The sequence below is a fragment of the Silene latifolia genome, chromosome 4, assembly GCF_048544455.1.
Source record: "Silene latifolia isolate original U9 population chromosome 4, ASM4854445v1, whole genome shotgun sequence".
In the NCBI taxonomy this organism is placed as follows: Eukaryota; Viridiplantae; Streptophyta; class Magnoliopsida; order Caryophyllales; family Caryophyllaceae; genus Silene; species Silene latifolia.
The window spans coordinates 1663481-1678530 of record NC_133529.1 but is presented as its reverse complement, the minus strand read 5'-3'; the positions used below and the strand labels follow the sequence as shown (position 1 = coordinate 1678530).

At 34.2% G+C, this 15050-nt stretch overlaps 1 protein-coding gene across 1 annotated transcript; it reads right to left on the bottom strand.

Moving 5' to 3' along the window:
* Nucleotides 1-6710: 6710 nt before the first annotated feature.
* Nucleotides 6711-14176, bottom strand: LOC141652501 (uncharacterized). Its single transcript, XM_074460007.1, has 8 exons — nucleotides 13825-14176; nucleotides 11122-11400; nucleotides 10498-10697; nucleotides 10014-10364; nucleotides 9681-9881; nucleotides 9491-9561; nucleotides 8902-9035; nucleotides 6711-7692 (listed from the first exon to the last, which is right to left on the bottom strand). The coding sequence occupies exons 1-8, from the start codon at nucleotides 13862-13864 to the stop codon at nucleotides 7346-7348; spliced, it is 1623 nt and encodes a 540-aa protein (XP_074316108.1). The 5' UTR covers nucleotides 13865-14176; the 3' UTR covers nucleotides 6711-7345.
* Between the last annotated feature and the right edge of the window lie 874 nt (nucleotides 14177-15050).

The following is a 15050-nucleotide window of genomic DNA, read 5'->3' as shown; positions in this document are numbered from 1 at the left end:
TGTGATGGTCATAAACTTGTAACATCTCACAATCCCTCTATTTTTAATATTACCTAAAACAGTTGTAAGACGTTACAAACTTGTGATCGTCACAAGTAAGAATTGTTTTGATACTCTGAGTTGGAAACTCAACAAACTACAATACTTCACTTAATGATAAAAGAAATTGATTGACCAATCAAGTTTAGTACAGTCTATATTCCACCTGATTTCAATTATATGATCATTTCATCATCTGACTTCAATTATTTGATGATTTCTTAGAAATCATATGAGTGTTAATCATGTTGAATTGTAGGATGTACGGACTACTATTATATATGATTCCTTAACAAATCCATCCATGTCTTAAAAGCTATGCGTGCCACACGATTACACACCCAAGAAACATTCTTACACTTACATTATTTTTCTTTTTTTTTTTTTTTTTAAAGTTAAAATAGTATTATACTCTTTAATACATATCTAAATGATTAATTTAAATCATACTATACTCCTACCAAGCTACTCCCTACTTATATGGCTACATCCAAATCTTATTGTCTCTACTATCGTCTGTTGGAATACAACTTATTTATCATTAACTTTTCGAAATTTGTGAAAATATAAAATGTAACTACATTGACTTGTGAAAAAAAAATGTGTTTTTAGCATTAATAAAAGTTACAATTGATTATGTGAAGGAAGGATTAGAAAAGTACTGAAAATAGACATTGTGTGCATATATATGATTAGGAAAGCGATGTATTTCGGTACGATATGACTGTAGGTATCTTAATTTCTTTATATCGTTACAACAACCTATTTATAAATAAAGATTATTGGTTAATATAATTGATACAAACGAACAACAAACAACATATACGAACGATAATACAATAAAATCAGATATTTCTATATCATTATCGATAATCGCTTTTTTTTTAGTCTCTAACAAGTCACAAAGGTAATACAATATAAAGATGCGATAAGAATTTGAATGTACTCGACGGACCATTTATCATTTATACATTTTTAATAAAATTTGTCTAAGACCTTTCAACCCCTCTTATACTAAAAAGAATAAGGATTATGTAATGTTTTCCCTCCAAAATCACCTCTTTAATTAAGGAAACAAATAAGATTGATTTTATTCCATTAAACCATTATCCTTTTATCATATTTTCTTTTCATCAAAGTATAGTTTTGTTATTAAACTCTAAAATATAACTATTGATTAAAATAAAATAAATTTGATATACCCATAAATTATATATTGCTAAATTTTTCATTTGGAGCTATTACTAATGATTGAGCGCATAATTGCATGTAGAAAATAAAACTATAAACTCATATTATTAGCTTATATGATAATTTTTTTTTTAAAAAAAAAAGTTATAAATAGACATCAATAATAGGCACATTTACTTTTTTTCCCCACCAGTCAAAATGCTTAGGCGTAAAATATGAAAATTAATAACGTGTCGATTTAACCTATAACTAAAACACGCTAAAAATAACAACCCTATATATACCGCGCATGCATTGCGCGGGATCTAAACTAGTAATTTTACTAATCACCTTTGAGTTATGCAATAAACAAAGAATAGTAAAAAGAGAATGTTTCAATTAAGTTTGTCTTTTAAGAAGACTTTGAATAATCTAGGAAAGCTGTTATTATCTGTCAACTTTTTACTCTTTTTGCATTATATTTCTCGAGCTACTACTTACATAAGTTTATTTTCATCTTTAATTTTTTGTACTTGCGGCTACAATTTATAGTGTATGTAATTCAACTTTATGCTTTTAAGAAGCCTATATTCTCTATGTTTAGCTTTTTCAAGGACAATTTAAACTGTTTTTACAGGTGTACGTCCATTTGTGTTATTTGATTGACTTTCGTCAATTCTCTGTCTTCTTTTAGGTCAAAACAACATCAAGTAATTAATCATACTCCATCTCTCCATCTCGGTCATTTATTTAACTTTATTTTGGTTTTAACACAAAGCTTAAGAAAAGAAGAGAGGGTTAATTATTTGATGACAAATGGATCAAATTGAATGTGAAGTTTCGTATTTTATTTTATTTTTTATTTTTTTATTTTTTTTTATTAGGTAAGAAAATTAGTTTGATCATCTAGGGTAGGACCAACCTATCTCATCCTTTCGAATGAGGGAGGTAAGTTGAAGCCACCGGCTATCAAACCACCTCGAAAGAGTTGGACATGAATGTCCAACAGAAGCCATGAAGTCAGCAACCTTGTTGGCTTCACGAAAGCAATGTTTAATTATCACTTCATCGAAAAAATGAAGGCCTAATTTTACATCCTTGATAATACTAGAAATTTCCCATGAAATTTGTCAAGTACCTCGAATCGAGTTAATAACACATAAGTTATCACCCTCCACAATTAACTTTGAGATTCCTAAGTATTTAGCTGCTAAAATACCTTCTTTTAAAGCAAGTGTGAAGTTTCGTATGATTCACCAAAAGCATTCCCAAAATAGAAAAAGTAAACAATTGACTAAGACACCCTAAAATGAAATAGGTAAACAAATAACCGGCATCGAGGAGTAATTATCATGAATTATGCCTGAAAATCTAATGATTAATTAATACAAAGTTTATATTATGTTGATATATAATAAAACACAAATTATAGAGTAATGCCCTTTCTTTTTTGCTTGATTTCAATTCAGTCGGTTTTATTCAGTTCAATTCAGCTCACTCCATCTCTATTCAAATTAAGTCTTACATCAGCTATATTCAATTTAGCTTAACTCCATTAAATTCAGCTCAAATCAACTCATCTACAAGTCAGTACAATATTTATAAAATAAAAAAAAATGAATAATTTTCAAATATGACTTGCCATTATCTTCTTCCTAATCACTAAACTAAAACATTTTCGATTATTACGTGAACAATTAAAGTAGCTAACATATACCAATAGCTTAGCTTATTTGAAGAAAGGGGCATGATAGATTGTCTAATTAAGCTTTTTCTATTATATTTTTCCCACATCAGAAAAAGATTGTCTAATTAAGCTTGGTATGAAGTGCCCCAATACTTTATAAAATAATGTGAAGATAAAGACGGTGTTGGAGAATGATGAAGACATGTCTTCTGCCATGACGAGTCAAACCGACATCCAAAACGGTACCGTATAATTATGGATTAATTGTACGTGTGTGTGTGTGTTGTGTATCATTACGTGATATCTTTCACCAATGGCCATACAATTTATTCTATCATTATTTCATGCACCGATTGATCGTGGAGTTAAGATATAGAGGTATCGTGATAATAAGTTACGGATTTGATCTTCCTTTTTAAGCCGATATAACCTCATGCAATTATGCAACCAATAATGTTTAATGTGTTTTAAGTCTAAAGATCATTTTAATTAGTTTTCACTATCACTATTGAAAAAAAAGATCATTTTGACAGTGTTATTTGAGTTTATGATTTTCTTTCATCTTTGTTCTACTACAGTTTTATACTGTAAAACGATACTTAAGCATCATGGCATTATCGCGTTCAGGAAAAAGAAAACAATCGAATGTGAGGGAGTACTATCGTACAATAATATCATGTCTTTTTATGACAGGTAAAAAATATTATTTCACTCACAGAAGAATTAAAATATATGCAGCGATGTTCCGATGAAAATCTCATTTTGTTTAATTATTAAACAAAAATAATTTATTTGTATACTTTTGCCTTGAATAAAAACGTTATTTTTGCAAAAAAAAAATGTAGGCAGACAAAACAAAGAGTCTTGTTTGTAACAGTCTCTTAAAAGAGACCTCTCACAAGTCACAACACCTTCCCACTTGCCCCTTTGTTTCCCGTCTCTTCAAAGTGAGGAATTTTATCAGTTACAACTTACAAATGAGTATTTGTACAAACAAAAACGTGTTTTATTTGTTTTCTTGTGGTAAATTAAAATTTTAGTGTACTAGTGTACTATTAATAACCCTAATAGATGGATCTATGTCTATAGTTGTCTAATTTCCAACTCAAAACAAAAAGGAACAAGCTAGACGACAATTCCATGTATGACATGATGCACCTCATTCCAAAAGTCTAAACTACTCAAGCAAGGTATTATATGACACTAAAACAGTGACGATAATGGATTTTCTTAGTCAATTGTGATTAACACTTAACAATAATTAGATTAGATTAGATTAATTAGTCGAGTCGGGTCATTTCGAGAACGCGTGACTAATTATCATTAATTGTGTACAACTATCATTACAAGAGGAGTTTAAACTTACGTATGCATGTTTATTGTTTAATCACAAGTGTAGGTTGAATGGGAAACAATTCTTACAAGTCGATACCTTAATTATAGGAAGGAAATAGTCGAAAAACTATTCTAAAACAATTGGGAAACACTTAAGACAAACTACTATACATGGTCACATCAGAATGCAGGACTTATAGCTTAATGAAAAAAATTGTTGGAAAATTTACATATAATCCAAAAAGAGGTGAGATGTTACAGTTGGAGACAACCTGAGAAAAGCCGATTTAAGTATCGTATGAGACGGTTTTATAATATGGGTCAAAATTAGTTGTTTTGTTACTTAAGCTAGGACCCATGATATCAAGGTTTCTACTTTAAATTGACCCGTCCGACTGACCAGACCTAACATTCGAATTGAGTACCAAAGCTTGACCCAAATGACTAAATGAGTATGATCAAACCCGGATGTTCATTGTTGCAAACTAACCATAATTCCAAAAAAAAAAAAACAATAGACTCAAAATGACTCCAACTCAAAAAAACCCGGCGTAATCTGACTCGAATCCTTGCAAAACTCGAAAATAACACGACACGATCTAATCCAACCTGAACCCGACCTAATTGAACCATTTGTTAGGTCTAACCTACGTACAAAAACTCGAAAATTACCTGGCACAATCTTGATAGACGGACGTACTATTTTAACACGAGAAACCTCTAAAAATCCACCCATATGATTAAATGCTAACCTACGTATAAAAACCTAAAAAAAATACTCTGTATTAAACTATTTACCATCACATTATATATGGAGTCGTGTCACAATATTTTCGTCAAAAAATTAAACCAATATATAAAGACAATAATACCCCTGACAACACTTCGGTAGCTACCTAATAGTAGTAGTGACTTCAAGGATATTTTAGTCAATTTACTATGTAAAACCGTCTTATCCAAGTATATAATTGTTTAATTAAACTGAACAGCTATGATGAACTTTAATTGTAAGTAGGACATGAACATATGAACTAGAGAAGACCAATAGAAATGAAGCCAAACCAACATTTTGAGGGAAGTAGGTTGCCAAATCTAAATCAACAAATTAACAAATGCCGTGTCATCGTACCACACGTGTGAATAAACCTACTCATAATCCTACACTTGTGCGTCTATAAGATCATCATGATTAACGTAAAATCACATCATAATATGACTCATTTTAATAAATAAAAAGTAAATTATTCATTTAATGCTAATAAATGAATTATCTTTTACATAATGGGACATTGGGACTGGGAGTGTGCATTATGTGGCCCAAACCGGAGAATCGCACCGGAATGGGAATCGAACGGATCAGAACTAGAACTAAAATTTCTCAAGGTTTTTAAGGATTCCTTGTTCCGATCCAGTCCGGTCTCCTGTTTTTTGCCATTCCGGTTTCGGTTCCATTTCTAGTCCAGGTCGATTCACATTCTTAAATAGGACTATCTCACAGGTCACAGTGTAAGACCAGACAATAATTAGTGAACATAAAATCAGAACTGCTATGTCACAAGACAATAAAAGAAGCTACTTTTTCTTGGATGCTATAAACCCCTAGTTATTAAAGCCTAATCTAGTCTAGATAATCCATAACCAGCATAGCTAGGTGAGATTAGGCATAGCCTAGTAAGATTAGTCCATTGTCGGAAAGGTTAATTACCACTAATGTAGTAAAGATAACTTTAATTAATCCCTCTAATCATTGCCTCAGACAATGTTAATTTCCTGTATATACCATGATTCGATGGTAGATTAAACATCATAACACAAATTCTTGTGAGTTGTGACGGTCACAAACTTGTGATTTCTCACACTCGATTTAAATAATATTAAAAATGGAAAGGGGGATATGAGAGCCTGAGAGGTCACAGCTCACAAGTTGTGATCGTCACAAGCAAGACTTGTTACTACCATAACCTACTGGCTAAACTACGGTACTAAATTCTTCTATCACATTCCGTCCTAATCTCAGTTTCCACAACCTAATCTTGATCTCTACAATATAAATGACCTCAAAATACAGTCGTTGTAATCTCATTTCTTCCACTGTCACATTCCGTCCTAATCTCGGTTATTCATACGGTTACATTGGATTGGATTGTACAATTTTGCCCTTTGGAGTGCTCTATTATTGACCAGATCAAGTTAAAGACGTTTTCGAGCCAGGTCATTTCAAATCCAAGCTACTAAGGTCTTTTGCTAAAAGTAAGGCATTCTCTGTTCTATGGTTCGGGTCATTTGTGGGTTTCTGAACAAAGGGTCTAAATCTTGTTCCTTCAGCATTGGATCAGGTCACTACAATTGGGTCAAAGTTGCCAAATCTCTGCTCATGAACACACTAAACACAGGGACCCTTTCAAAAGCTATCACAATTCACAATGCATCTTAATCAACAGGACTAGATAGCGAAAACACCATAAAGAAAATCAAAGAAGAACATCATAATCAATGATTAACATTACCAAGTTCCGACAGTCACTCGGTTTATCATTTATCATAAGCAATTATCAAACTCTCATTGGGATGGCCAGTTTAAAAATATATAAACTAATCCTAACTTTCCCTTACAAATTAAAACTTATCACTATCTCTAACTTACATTGTTACGGGCTTAAAGCCCGTATACCTCTCATAATCTTTAAAAATATAGCATAACAAAGAACAAATGAATATTCTATCGACTTACAAACTTTCGATCAACATAAGGATCATTAGTAGCATGAAGTCAAATGTAAACTACCCACAAAAGACTCAAGGTTCTTTTAGATTTCCTTTGAGCTCTGGAGGCAAGTGGTTGAAAATTCTCACTTGCGACCATGGCATTAGATCTAGGTTTGAGACTTTATTTTGAGACCGGTCATCACGGCTTAATTTTGTCATTAGCCACAAACGCGGCTCATACTACGTCTAGATATGGTTGCAATAATCTTCAAAACCTTAAGAACTCGGTCGCAAATTGATCTTGCGGCCAAGATTTTACCTACCTATCAGCTTAAGAAAGTACACATTTTGCAAATGACGACTATTTACATCAACATATTACTAATAATACAACATAGGATTAAGTTATCAAAAAATACCTTCATCACTGGACCCAGGTAGGTCTTTTAGAACATCTCGAAGAGCATAATAGTGGCTATCGCATTTGTGATCTGATATAACATTGCTCGAGAGTAAAATCCTTTGAAAGTGTTGCCCGGGTTGCCTCTTCCAGAGAGTAAAATACTCCTTGCCTTTACTCTCATTACTAACGGTGGATTGCGTTTCAAGATTTCTCTTTAGGTAATATACGGCACCTGGTACGAATAACTCTTCATGCATCAAACCACTGCCTTCTTTATTCCTAGAAACAGCAACCTGCTTTGAGGCTGGGGAAGTATCTCCTCCAACAACAGACTTCTTAGTCCTCAACGTATCTGTTCGGCAATGCACACAATATTACAAGTTTTGATGCCACGCTAAGAAAATGCAACCTTATTTTTAGAAGGCCCAAGGCACGGAGAGGGGTTGCGATGACGAAGCGCAAGGCACACCCCTCAGACACAACACAATTTTTTTGCAAAACAAATACTCCGTATGTAGTTTCAAAACAAATACCCCTCAGACACAACACCATATACCCTTTTAATCAAAAGGAAGTTTATTCATGGGGGGCCCAAAAATAAAATTTTAAGAAGTTTATTCATGGACAAAAAGGTTATTTTTTAGTTAGCTCTTCGCCTACAGGTACGTAATTCCAGATAGGTCTGGAAGCATCAACTCAGAAACAGATTCGAAAGTGGCATGCTAACATAAATTGAATCCTTTGAAACTGTCTTTTATCGGCTTTCCACTCAGCAGTCAGCACTAATTCCTCTGCCCTATTGGCCTCTCGTTTAGAAAACAGAGGTAATGGTAATACCTAAACATGAAGCATAACTAATCTCTGAAATTGATAAACCTTCTTCCTTAATTCACCAATTTACAAGTTATAATTGCTTTTATTGTTCTGATAATATGTGTGGGATTTGCATAATATTTTGGGATTAAGGCTCTGATGTTGTTGTTGTTGTTGCATAGATCTCACCTATCTCCACACCCTTTAGATTTAAAACCTCGGACCAACGAAATTGTTATGGAGAATAAACGATCTATAGCAGTATGGCACGTCATGTGCCCTAATTAGACAGAAAGGAACGCATAAATTGAACCCATTACCCATCATTCATTAACATCTGGATTCAATACCAATACTGTAATGTGAAATCTATTTTCAGTGCTAAGATCTAAAAATACTACTCCCTCCGTCTTCCTTTATTCTTCCCACTTCCTTTGTCCCACATCGTTTTAGGTAGCACTATTATATGGATGTTGAGGTTCGAAAATCAGGTGGACTGTTGGAGTTCGGGTTAAATAGGTATTAGTGGTAAATTTATGAGAATGTAGGTTAAGTTATGGATTTTTTTGTAATTGTTTGGTAATCACAAGGAAAGTTTAGTAGTTTTGACCTAAAAATTAACCAAATACAGTAAGAACAGAAAGTGCAAAGAACAAAGGAGAACATCCCAAAAGGGAAAGTGGAAAAAACAAAGCAAGATGCAGTGAGTACTAACACTAATACGATAAACAACACCACTGACCCATACCGTGTGTCTCGCTTCTGAAGTTCGCATAGTCGGCAACTTTCCGAGCTACATCTTGTACAGAGGAAATTACTTGCTTTGCATTTGTGACGAATTCAACAACATTTTTCCAGTCCTCGGTCTGTAAAACAGTCTTCCTGTACAGAGTCAGGGACAGGAAAGAGTTCAGATATAAAAACTTTCATAAATATAATAAATCTGCAGGATAGTTTGGCATCTAAATGGTGTAACATAAAACGAACCAAAGAAAAACTACCACTAAAATCACAGAGCATAATGATGCAGATCATTATTTTGGGCAAGAGCTAAGCAGGGAAGAGGATAAGCAGGGAAAGGGGTAGACTATGAAGCAAGGCTGCAAGGGTAAGAGGAAATGAAATATGAGAGAAGCACAATTTGTCTTTGCCCAGTTTTGCAGAGTCAAACATCGACGTGCCTGAGACTTCCATTTAATACGTAAAACATGAAGCCAAGATAATTCAACTAAAAAGATACTCCGTATTTATTAGTCAGGGGCTTAACCAATGAAATCATATCTGCAGTCACAAAAAATAGGACTTAGACAGACAATTCAATACCGAAAGTTACTTACCAGTCCGTCTGAATAATTTCATTCCTCAGTCTTGACAAAGAAGCAACACTTAAGCGAGGAACTATATCATCCTGCAGACAGTAAAAACAGCAGTAAGGTGGGAATATAGTACGCAAAATGTCAACTACTGAGAGAAGCAGGGCAAAACCTCCTTGTAATCTTTGAGTTCAAGAAATTTATGTTTACATACCTGCATCACAACATTTGTGACATAGCCGCAGCAGCTTTCAGCGAGTTCTTTAGACACACAAGGAGGGGTTGCAATTCCAACAGCAGTTACCATATTCGGGTCAAATCCCAGCTCACTGTCTGATTTTTTGCGAAGCATTATTGCTAATAAAGAGGCAGTAGCGGCTCCAAGAGAATGCCCCACCAACCGTAACCTATAACCCTGTAAGTTGAATCATGATCATATTGGTAAGTGGTAACGCATTAAAGCATCGCACAAAACAAGCAACAAAATAACTGAACAGAACTAAGAAATCAAGAAATCAAAGTCATTTATAAGCAAAAGATTCATCACCTCGTGTTTTTGCAAGCATTTCTTTATAGTTTCCAGCTCATGATCCAGAAACCAGCTAGCAGCTTCTGCGGTACCAAAGTGGGTCGTGTAGCCTTCATAGGTGACATCTCCACCACTTGTTGAGACAACATCAGTTACAAGGTCATATACTGTATGAGTCCCACGGATACCAAGAATCACAAGTTTTCTTCGAGGATCAATACCAATGTAATACCCAGGTCTCAGCACACTGGAGTTCTTGACGAATTTTAAGATATTACTTTCTCGAAGCATGCTTTGCTTGGCAAGGCCGGCAGCAGTGTCTCTATAACACCCTTTTGCCAATTCCAAATTATATATTAGGTCTTGTATCTAGGTCATAAGCATCACAGACAAGGTAAGTATTATCAACACAACAAACAATAACACCCACAGAGTACAAAGATCAAATTTACTTCAATGAACATTCTTTATTTGTTCACCTATAGTAGAAGTTAGCAATTACCACAGATTCTGAAGAAATTTGGACGCCCCTGACATCTTCAAGTGGATTTATGGATGCCTGCCGAAGATACATAAGGTACAGACCAATTGTGAGATCACTCAGGCTCCAATCCTGTATTCCAATTTTACTTTTCTGGATACTCGCGATAATTTCCGCAATTGAACGATTAATAGGTGGAGGCTTACTTTCAGATCCATTACCTATATGTTGAAAAGATCCCCAAATAAGAAAAAATAACCATAACATCAAACATGGGTCGCAACACCGCATGAAGCACTTTGTAAAATGTTTTAAAGACAGTATCAGCCGCATAAAATGCATAACCAAGAGACTGGCCGTGACGACAAGCTCAAGGCTAAACCGGTATTTAATACTATGCAAAACCATTTAATTGTTCAGACCTTAGTGGTACAAGTCAATGCAAAAACAACAGGGATACCAAACCTATTAAGCAATACCCGCCAACCCTTTAGTTACATAAAGGCTGTTTCAGTAAAACCAGTGGTGGAGAAAATAGCTATTGTATCTTTACAGCAAAACATTTAGGCAGTGAAAAGATAGCATCACATCGATAACTATGCACATCAACATATGAAAGGCTCTGCAGTAAAAAAATTGTCAGACCTGTAGGCAGAGCCCACCTACAAAATTGTAGAGCGGGCTCAACTGCTTTCGTAAGCCAAGCGAGTTCCGACTTATTTTTATTATCATTCACATCATCATCATCATCAGAACTGTACTTGTTGATGCTATGGCCCAATTTTACATTTGTGGCTAAATCTGGTCTCTTTAGGGCCTTGTGCAGATCTTTGGCATCAGAATTTGATAGCTCTGATTGAAACCTGTTAAAGACACCATTTGCAAGTCGTCCATATAATTCCTGTTTCTTTAGCATGTGTTTATCTGTTTAAATTTTAAGAAAACAAAGTTTAAATTGACATTGCAGAGTTCGAAATTGTAGAGTAAAAGAGAGAGATCAATGAACTGAAAACTACAAAGAATAATGAAAATAACTGGTTTTTAGAAATGTCTCGCACTTTCATAGTTTCATATTCATACAACTATACAAGATTTAAAAAGTAAAGTTAAACAATTGTACTTTTGTTCCTTTTTTACCGCAACGCTAGATATAATACTACTACTCTCATTCTAATACGTATTAAATGTGGAGGTATTTTTGTCATGGGGGGTCCAAACAAACGCTAGTTTAAAGTATGCTACAAATAGGCTTTTACAAATCTCAGTTTGAGTAATTGCTAAACCTTGCTTGTGTTGAGAACTTAAGACCTTCCCAAACATCGTATTCCATATAATTGATAACTATAGGTTGAACACAACAATTGTATTTCAATCCATGAGACCATGGCCTTATAAATTCAATCTAATTTAATTCATGTTTATCAAATAACAGACTATTTAATTCCACGGAAAACTTATCAAACCTGGGTTATTTAGTCGTTCACCATCGCCGCAGACCTCACTGCACCCAATAGGACTACCATTTTATGGAGATAAAGTCGTCAATTTGTCATACCACAAAACCTCATGTAGCTTATATTTGCTTATATTTCATACACACCCTTGCCAACAATCTTGCTACTCGGTACTTGACACCTCATTGCTCATATTTCATACCAATCCTTGCCTATCAAGTACTGAAACATTATTACTCTGAGCTATCAAATCACACACTAATTAATTCCACTTAAAAACTTATCAGACTTGGCCTATGTTTAGGTACCATAAGTCACTGCAACTAACTTCATGCAGTTAACCTATCATGATTCATAGCACACCACCTTATGTCGCTCATATTTCAAACACATCCTTGCCAATGATCTAGTTACTTGATATCTCATCTCATTATACCACAAAACCTCGTACTGCTCATATTATATAATCTTGCTATTTGATACCTCATCGCTCAGATTTCATACAAAATCCGATATCGCTCAAATTTCATACAAAATCCATACCACTCATATTTAATACACATCATTGCTAATAATCTTGCTACTTGACACCTCAACACACATATAACACACATATTTCCACTGCCTCATATCGCTCATATTTCGTACAAACATCATATCATTCATATTTCATACAAAACTTCGTATGGCTCATATTTTATACACATCCTTACCAATTATCTTAGTGCTCGAAACTTTGTCGCTCATATTTCGTTAAAAAAAATGTATTGCACATATAATATGAGCAATACAAGTTTCTTTTTTTTTTTTTAACGAAATAGTCATATTTCATACAAAACCTCGTATCGCTATATTTCATGCACATCCTTGCCAATAATCTTGCTACTTGAAACCTCGTAGCTTATACAGTATCCTACAAAACCTCATCTCACTCATATTTCATACTCATTCAGTCATCCTTGCTAATAACCTACCTACTTGAAACCTTGTCACTCATATCCTACAAAACCTCAAAGCCCTCATATTTCATTCAAAACCTCACATCGCTCATATTTCTTACTCATTCTTGCCAATAATCTAGCTAATTGAAAGTTGAAACTTGTCACTCATATCCTACAAGACCTCCTATCGCTCATATTTTATACAAAACCTCATATAGCTCATTGCCCATAATCTTGCTACTTGATACCTCATCGCTCATATTCATACACAACCGCATATCAATCATACTTCATACAGAAGAAAACCTCATGTCACTCATATATAGTCATATTTCATGCAAATCCTTGCTAATAATCTTGCTACTTGATACCTCAACGCTCATACTTCACATAAAACCTCATATCGCTCATATTTCGTACAAAACCTGATGTTGCTCATATTTCATATACATCCTCGCCAATAATCTAGCTACTTGAAACCTCATCACTCATATATCCTACAAAACATGGCTCATATTTCATTTAAAACCTCACATTGCTCATATTTCATACACATCCTGGCCAACACCTCCTGATACTTGAAACCTCATCGCTCGTATTTCATAGAAAACCTAATATCACTCATATTTCATACACATCCTTGCCAATAATTACGCTAATTCTATCAAGTACCGACACATTACAACTCTAGGCATTCAAATTTTCAACAGCAATACATTCAAACTAAACAGCGCGCACTAACACAATAAATTTAACAACAACTAATCAATCCTATTTCTAAATCAAACATTAATTATAATTTCAGCATAAATTGCTTGAATCCTAGCTCAAATTCAAATATTCATACTAACATCAAAAGCGCTATCTACACATACACATAAGATTATTAAACAATAGAAAAACGAAACAAAATAGCTACGAAATTAATTAATTAAAAGAGGTGAAAGTTATACCAATATGACGCAAAAAACGCATAACAGAATGATGTGCCATTGTTGCGCAACGAAGTTCGAGGTGAAGAAAACGAAGAAACGCGATTACGGAGATGGTGACGAAGACGGTTCGTTGATAAATGAGGTATTTCGATTAGACGCCATTGTTAAGGGTAAAATTGTCAATTACTTGAAGATTAAAGATTAATGAAGAAGCTACGCGAATAGAAGATGACATGTGGACTGCGGTGTAAGCGCGCGGTGGTGCTTGGGCTACGGGATATTTGGAAGCCGTGGTTATTAGTTTGATTAATTTGAGTTTTGGACCAGGCCCAATGTAAAATTCAAACATGGTTAATGGGTCTATGTCAATACTTTTGAATAGTAGACGAGTCAGTCGGGTCGGCTATATAATACTCGATGATATAATAATGAATGAATGAATAGTTAGGATTTGTTCTTTTTTATTGATAAGAGTGAACAGAACTAAGGGGCGTTTGGTTCATTAGCATGGAATGAAATGAATTGGAATATGAATCCATAATGGTATGAAATTCTAAATACATTCCTTCATAAACTTGTTTGGTTCATCTTAAAATTGTACAAGGGTGGAATGGAGTTTGATAACAAGGATAGAAGTTGGGTATGAGATTCTAGGGGGTTGGAATGGAGTTAGAATCAATTGGGTATCTAACTCCATTCCAAAACACTCCAACCAAACATTGGAATGGAGCAAATTCATTCCAATCCATTCCAAGAGAGTCAACCAAACGCCCCTAAATGAACTTGGATTAAACTGAATAAAGTTGAACTGAACTGAATAGGGGTGAAGTGAGGCATTATTCTTTTGGGCTGAAAATAGCGGAATTGAACTGGGCATGAACTTAATAAAGAGATGAACTGAACTGTCTGGAACTGAGCTGAATTAGACTGAACTGAAATAAGACCCTGTTTTTTTCGGCTGAAAATAGCTGCACTAAATTAAGAGTTAATTTCTAAATAAAACATAACAGAACTCAACTCAACTAAATAAAACATAACAGAATTGAATTGAAATGAGCTTGAATTAAGTTTGAGAGAACGGGTTTAGGTATTACTTTGTGAAGAGATGGCATGTGACACACTACATTTACATGCTAAATCAAACTTTTTTCCTAAAAATAGAAAATGAAAGGCAAAGTTAGTAGTCAATAGACTAATCACTAATCTTATATAAACCTTCATCTCCCAAGCATTACTCAACTTTA